General features: G+C 34.7%; 2 protein-coding genes across 2 annotated transcripts; one reads left to right on the forward strand and one right to left on the reverse strand.

Annotated features, from left to right (window-relative positions):
* The first annotated feature begins 2449 nt into the window (after nucleotides 1-2449).
* Nucleotides 2450-4660, forward strand: LOC18055397 (thylakoid lumenal 16.5 kDa protein, chloroplastic). Its single transcript, XM_006450829.2, has 4 exons — nucleotides 2450-2953; nucleotides 3687-3826; nucleotides 3953-4025; nucleotides 4240-4660. Exons 1-4 carry the CDS (start codon nucleotides 2551-2553, stop codon nucleotides 4347-4349), a joined length of 726 nt encoding a protein of 241 aa, XP_006450892.1. The 5' UTR covers nucleotides 2450-2550; the 3' UTR covers nucleotides 4350-4660.
* Nucleotides 4661-4903: 243 nt separating this feature from the next.
* LOC18055398 (methyl-CpG-binding domain-containing protein 11) lies at nucleotides 4904-6151 on the reverse strand (the record flags this gene model as incomplete). Its single annotated transcript, XM_006450830.2, has 1 exon — nucleotides 4904-6151. A coding segment is annotated over one exon (867 nt), but the record flags the coding sequence as incomplete, so codon positions are not given.
* Nucleotides 6152-7756: the final 1605 nt, after the last annotated feature.

The raw sequence follows: 7756 nt of genomic DNA on the forward strand, positions 1-7756 counted from the left end.
CAGAAAATTTTATGTAAAAAATTTTGAGTTTCAATTAATAAAAAGATTTTGGCCTTTTAACGGTTACAAAAAAAAATTTTAATCTATATTATAAAGGTCAAAAATTTAAGAAATTATTATTAAAGGACAAAATAACTTTCTTAATCTTTAAAACTTGTACTAAAAAAAATAAAAATAATTCAAAAGATTTAGAAAAGATTTTATGGAATTAAATGGAAGCTTATATATATTAGATTTAACTAACAAATAAACATTTTTATTTTAAAGATTTTAATACATTTTTCATATGATATAAAGTTAAAATAAGAAAAGGAACAAACTTATTAGTTAAGATAATAAAAAAAAATATTTTTTTGGGTTGAGAGCTATAATTGGCAACAAGACAAGCAAATTTATATTTTAAAATTTATAATCAAAAGCTCTACTAGATTGAGAGGTACATAAAGATATCTTTTTACTATCCGTAAGTTTCAGATTGTGCAAAATTGACACGTAAATCAATCTAAAAAGGAAAGAAAGTAATAAGAAACAAAAGCCAAGCACAAAAAAGAGCATTTCTTTATCAAACTTTGGTGTGTTGTTGAATTAGTGGGGCATGTCGAGGATCATCAGAATCAAAGAACCTTATGTGGCTTCAAGGACAAATGTAAACGAGTTGGTGATCAAATTCATTTGGTCGATTATAAGCCCACGGCACCATTATCATCTTGAATTAGATTTTCACAGAGAGAGAGACAGAGAGAGACGGAGAGAATTATAATTATCGTAATTAATCGGTTGAAAGTTAACAAGTCATTATTGTGTTTTGGGTGTGACCTATAACTACTTATTGTAGTAGTAAACGTCGCAAGTAAACGAGAAGCTCGTCAGAAGAATTTTGCGATTGCTTAGAAGACAAGAGTCTTCATAGCTTCAACTGACGCATTGTCTTTATTTTCCACTTTTGTTTCTTTTTCGGTAACTCTTGGTTTTTTCTTTACTTTTTAAAAGGTGAGTAAAGTCTTTCAAATCAAAGATGCAGTGACGTTAATTAGTTATATCGATGGGTCTAAGCATGGACAAGGTTAATTTGTTAATCAAAAAGTAATAAAAAGTAAAGTAGCATTCAAACTGAAAAAAGAGTGATATTTTGCAAAAATATGTCAAGAATCTGAATTTGTGAACTGGGAGAAGACAACTAAAGTGGATGGGGAAACACCCTCTTTGTTGTTGGAATGCACTAAAAAGTGGGGGGGAAAAAAGTTAAGTCTTTAAAATGAAATAAGTAACACACAATGATGTCTAATCTCTAATTGCATGAAAATGAAAAATTAGAGGCTTTCCTTAGCAGAGATGACATAAAAGCGAGTTCTTTAGAGCTGGCCTTCGAAGCAATTAGATGGTGATTTTTTAATAAGAAAAGTTTCTGCAATATCAATTAGAGAAATATATGTATATAATGTGTAGTTCAATTAAAATATAATCACTAATTATATGATGATTTTTTTAAAATAAATATATACATAACATATATATATTAATTAAGTGTAACACTTCTAATGTCCTAGAATATCTCCCGCACGTAAGGGAATATGCTTTTACATGTCTCGTTTGTTCAAATGATTAAAAGCGAATACTAATACTGACCTCTTATAGGACCCACTAGAATTAGCTGCAAATGCCCATCTTTTTTGTCAAAATAATCTTGAAATAATAATAAAAAAAAGATAGGTATAAGCTTAAGGCTTCCATGGTGGTTGTCACCTATATTTAAGAAGCAATTAAAGATTTTTATATATGATTAATGAATTACCTGGGATCCCATCATCGTCTTTGTTGTTGTTTCACTTCTAGATTATCTGCTAGAAAAAAAGATTATTTTGAGTTACTTAGTGATAGGAACATCGTTGTTAAGGAATTGTATTGAGGCTTGAATCTTGATTTCTTTGCCTAAAATCACTTCTTTTTTTTTAGATTTCTATTAGTATAAAAAGATAAAAATATTTGAAGTTGTAATTTTATATTCCATTATCTTTAAAATACCCTATTCCTTTACTATTCATACAAGATTCTATCTTATACTCAATCTTTCGTCTTAACGTAAAAATGTATAAATCCTATAAAAAAAATTTTAAGTGTTCAAAATATAAAAATATAGAAATGAAATCAAATATGCCTTGAAAGAGTTATATCACGTTTTACAGTCATCCATACATGAATGTGTTCAAAATCTATTTTTTGATTATATTATCAATCAATCATTTGAGATTTTTATCACAAGCCATCTCATTAAATTTTATGAGCTAACAAGGTGGTGTGAGAAGGATTTTGGACTTTCGTTTGACAGTAGACAAACCTTTCTACATAGAAGTTTGGGAAATGACTTTATGATGTGTTTACGAAATGACATTAATACCCTAATGTATTTGAAAAATGGCTGGATGAGATAACACAATCCAGCATCCTTATCTTCTGAAAGTGCAAAACTGCAAACTGCCCGTAACCTCTGAAAATTCCCACCAAAATTACCAGAAAACACAGAAAAAGAAAACAAAAACACAAAAAAGAAAAATGGCAACACAGTTTCTCTCAACTGCAAACAGCTTCCTCTCCTCAACTCTACCCTCTTCATCTTCATCACCATCTTCTTCTTCTTCATTATCAAATCCAACATTAATTCACATTCACAAACACAACTCCAAGAGACAACAACAAGCTATTTGCAAGGCTTTCACTCAGTCACCAACGCCAGCACCTTTACCAAGTATCACAAAAAGAAATCTTTCTATAAGCTTTATCACCGGATTTGTTTTCTCATCATTGGCTGGTGGTGGCAATGGCAAAGGCTGTTTTGATGCCAATGCTGCTATATTAGAAGCTGAGGATGATGAAGAGCTACTGGAGAAAGTTAAGAAAGACAGAAAGAAGAGGCTTGAAAAACAAAGTGCTCTCAGTTCCTCTATGAAAGAAAAAGGTTAGGACACGTCCATACTGTGCTTATTACTTTTAGGTTGTTTAAATTTTTGCATAATATGGACATGCCTACATTTCAATGTGTTACACTTCTGCTTAAAGTTTACTGTTCTCTTTGTGTTCTGTTGGAAACTTGGAATTCAAATAATTTATTTGATAGTTAATAGATAGAACTAGAGAATACATGAATTCATTTTTCTAATGATGAGATTTTTAAAATGTGGAGTTAAGGACGTGGTTTCTTAAATTATTGGCCACTTTAAATAACTTAGCAACAGAAAGTTCATGGTTTGCACTCATGATAGAGAATTGAAGGGGTCCAGGAATAATTCTCGGTAGAGTTTAATTTGATCATCTTTAATTTGTCTTATAGTAAATTTGGAAGGTGATTCTCCTATGATTTGTTTGATTTGATCCAATCTGGGTATGAATATGGATATTTAGTAGTCAACATTGATAGCTTATGGCTTTGCTATTTCCATCAAAATATTCAATTCTAGTGCCGGTTCTTGTCTTTGGTGTGATAAGGAAACAAATTCTTATGTTTCGGGGCCTGAAATAGCTCTTAATTATACTGATGCTTTGATTGGTTTGTAACGTAAATCTGGTGCTGAAGTTATGCATGGTTTGCTTTTGCTCGTCAACATAGTTAGTTGAATATTAAGGAGGGGGTTATATTTTTTTCCTCTCATTGTCGCCTCCCTGACCTTACATGTCAAAGTATCTTGATGCAGGATATTTGCAGGATCTAGTGTACAAGCTGAGCAAAGTTGGCGAAGCCATAGAGAAAAATGATCTCGCTGCAGCCAGTTCTGTACTTGGGAGAAGCACTGAGACTGACTGGGTCCAAAAGGCTAATCAAGCTTTCACCAAGGTCACTTGTTGAACATTTATTTACAAATTAATTGTGAGCTATTTTACTCTTCATACCCCTATTCACGACATATGATGAAGGATGTGAATATTCATGTATTGTTTTTTTAAATTTTCTTCTCATCAGCTGAGTTCCAGTCCAGAGGAAATGACTGAAGTGGATGCATTTAATTCTTCACTAGCTTCATTGATTTCATCAGGTCGGCTACTCTATGGCAGAGTTTTCTGTTTCTCGTTTCTTAACTATGTTGCCTGCAATTCCGTGTCCTATGATCAATCTTAGCTTCAAAATGTATCTCTGGCAATTATAAATGCCTTCTCATAATAATCTGCAAATAGGAGAGCTGCAACTTCTTTTTTAGTGCTTTTGTGAATTAACCATGGTTTCTATTCTTTACTTGTTGTTTCTTCCAGTTACTAAAAATGATATTGAGTCCTCGAAAGTTGCTTTTGTGGCATCAGCCAGCGCATTTGAGAAGTGGACATCTTTGACCGGACTGGTTGAACAGCTCAAGGGACTGTGAAGGAAGAGATGATGAGATTGCTTTTTTGTTCATTTTTGTTTGGTTTACTGAGAGAGCAACTTGAAGCTTCTTTTATTCTCGCCCCGGTGTTTTTCATAATCTTCCATTAGTCTTCTTCACAGTTTCAAATGGTCTCTAAAATTCAAGAATGACAGCCTATGTTACTTGCTTATGAATTGTAAATCCTTGCTCAATGTTTTGAGCCTCGGTCATTACTTTTCCAGACAAGCCTTGCCAAACTTTTTTTTTTTTTTTTGGGTAAAATATTCTTTATTGATTTGAATCATCTGTATGGAATTGTTAATTGTATATGTCCACCATACCCACTACTCATTACATGTATTCGCTTTCGATGACAGGAGATACTCCAATTTGAGTTTGTGTGAAACGCCCATCATCTTACGATGAAGAGGCAAAAACCTAGCTGATATCTAGAGCTGTTTGGGATCTTGACAATGTCGGCTTGTCGCAGCTTTCTATGTTATGTTTCCCCCGAGTGTTTCATAGGAATTTTCTTGGGAAAGACAGCATTATGCCCCTAACAGATGAGAAAAGACATAATACAGTAAATGCCAGTCACCTGCAAAGACCGAATAAACACAGCCTAGGGTGAATGGACATTATTGAATAATAACATCAAATTAGCAGTATTTAACACCAATGTGTCACAAATGTCACAAGAAGCTAATCTCTCCGGTAAAACATAAGCTGGTTAAATTATACACCTAATACACAACATAGTAGAAGTCTAGAAGATGTCCTGACGGACAATCATGTCTTCAACAACAACAGAGCTACAATTGTCTGAATATCTCACTAATCTAAAAGGTCAAAGAAGTGCAATAGAAGCCTTCATTAAGTTAATTTACTTTAAACTGTAACTCAAGGCTTCACTTCCCCTGCATCACTGCCACGGCTGCCATTTTCAATCGCTTCTACTTCCACCTTCTGCTAATCTGATTCACACTATTAAGTTCCTCACCACTGCCGTTCACTGCTCCTTTCTCCTTGAGTTCTTCAGCTTCAGGAGCACTTCTATTGGTTTTCTGTTTAGTCTCCTCTTCAGCAGCAGCTGGATCAGCTTTGTCCTGTTCTCCAGAGCCAAACTCTTTCTGTATCTCAACCTGAGGTTGATCTACCTTTTCTTCATTTTTTGCACCTTCAATTCCTGCCTTATCCTGAGTCACTCCAGAACTATCAGCTTGAGTGCCATCCTGGGTCTCTTTCAAGTTTCCAGGCTCAGCCTCGGTTTTCTTGCTTTCTTCAGCATCAGTTGATTTATTAGCATCTTCCCCAACCTTGGCTTCTCCAGAGGGTCCAGCTTCTGTTTTGGTATCCGGACCTTGGTCAACTTCATTCTCATCTCGGCTTTCTTTCACTATATCCTCTTCCTTTTCCACCTTGGCATTATCCTCAGTTTTTTCAGCCTCTTTCATCTCAACTTCTTTTGTTTCCTCAGTGCTTTCAGGAGCATTTTCTGCTTCTTTGCCGTCTTTCTTTGAAGCAGATGATTTTCTGCCTCGCTTCTTTGGGGGTTCATTATCTGCTGCCGGTGAGATCTTGGCCTTCTCACTAATTCTTGCAGATCTGCGAGGGGTCTCACCAGTGCCCCAGTCAAATTCTGAAGACGCTGGACCACCAGGATGTGCTTTCAGGTACTGTTCCAATTGCTTCTTGTTACTGATTTCCTCTCCTGTTGGAGCAGTGAAAACAATCTCACTCTTCTTAGGCGTCCCACCTTTCCTAGGCACAATCTGCAAGTGAACATAAACCCTGAGGTTATACGGCAGACTTGACAGGTTTAAAAGGGAAATGTAAAATCAAAATCAAAGTCATAGACCTTCGAACCAAGAAATTTCTATTTGGATATTGAAATTTGAAGTTCATGCCAACTAATCAAATTCAAGAAAAGAGAGTTAACAATTTAAATCACAGTCTACAGGTACAACAAAGTCAAAATTAACAGTTAAAAAAACAACCAAGATGGTCTGCTAATGCTGTCACTACAGGCAAAAAGAGTTAGGCCCGATGCCAAGGCAATCAATAACTTATGAAAGTATTACGATAGCAAGCAGTTGAGTCAAGAAACAAGTATCTGAATGTTGGCAGGGAGTTACAAAAACAGTTCTGAGTTTCAGAACTACTTCTATACAAAATAGTAGTAGTATCCTGGCATAATTTCAATTTGAAGGATACAGGCATACATTAAATACAGTCTGCAAGATCAGAAGCATTGTTTGGCCTAAAGATATACCGCAAAAGTCATATAAAAAATCAAAACAGAACATTACAGCCACAAGATATTATGTCTTAAGCAGTCTTTCAGGCGCATTCTTTGGGTCTGCTCCTGCATAAACAGGTCACCAAATCTCACTTTGTCACAATCTTTCACTACGGTTGTGTGTGTGAGCGCATGTGAGAAAACAGGACAAACAAGAAAATTCACCACTATCAATGTTGAATTATGGCCATAACCTCATTGGCCAAATCTTAGGCCCAATGAACTCCCTGGGCAGAAAAAAAAAATCTGGTTTACAAGCAACTAAAAAGCAGAAACGGCAATCATGCAACAGTAACTTCAAACTAATAAGCTCCAGAGACAGGTTCCTTCGTTGTCCTAACACATCAATAAAGTAAAATCATTGTAACAAACAAAATCACAAATGGTAAGTAGAGGTGTAGCAATAAGCCAGTCAGTGGAAATAGCTGGAAAACTATATAATTACACAAGCTACATAGTCTCCACTAGGAGATCAACATGGATAAACAACTTCTCCATGCCCCCAATACAAAAAAGCTCAGTCCATTGACCCTTCAGCCTTACACATCTTTAACACCATAGTTTCAGTAGAAGATCTTCAAAATCCTAAGACAACCAAATAATCCTTGCATGAGCTTATTCTAGAGAAATTATTCTTGTGAAGGAAGAGACGGTGTGCTAGGGTAGAGGTATGCTTCTTTTGGTTTATACCTCATCTAAGATATGGTCAAAGACTCAAAATCAATAAGAATAAGCATGAAAGAAAACTTTATATTTGTTCAATGTTATCTATGCAATTTTGCTGCACATTGAAGGAAAATATTTTCCTGGTCCTCTTTTTTCTTTTTCCCCGAATGTGTTGTGGGCATGGGGTGTTTGTTATACATCACATATTTAACATAATGGATAACTGAAACTAGTAGCAATCTCATAATGTGTAACATATAAAAGAATGTATAAATATTCACATAAAAATGTTGGAATTACAAATTTGACACTGATGCTCTCAAGGGTTCAGAATCTACAGGTAAATGAAATTTTTATCCTCAGCTGGTATCTCACATTCAAAGTTATTGTTATGAAAAGCTATACCACAGAACCATGCTTAATGAGAAAATAATTTTTCCTGTTCAAAACAAAATCTGTA

This window comes from Citrus clementina, unplaced genomic scaffold, assembly GCF_000493195.1.
Source record: "Citrus clementina cultivar Clemenules unplaced genomic scaffold, Citrus_clementina_v1.0 scaffold_1, whole genome shotgun sequence".
NCBI classification, from domain to species: Eukaryota; Viridiplantae; Streptophyta; class Magnoliopsida; order Sapindales; family Rutaceae; genus Citrus; species Citrus x clementina.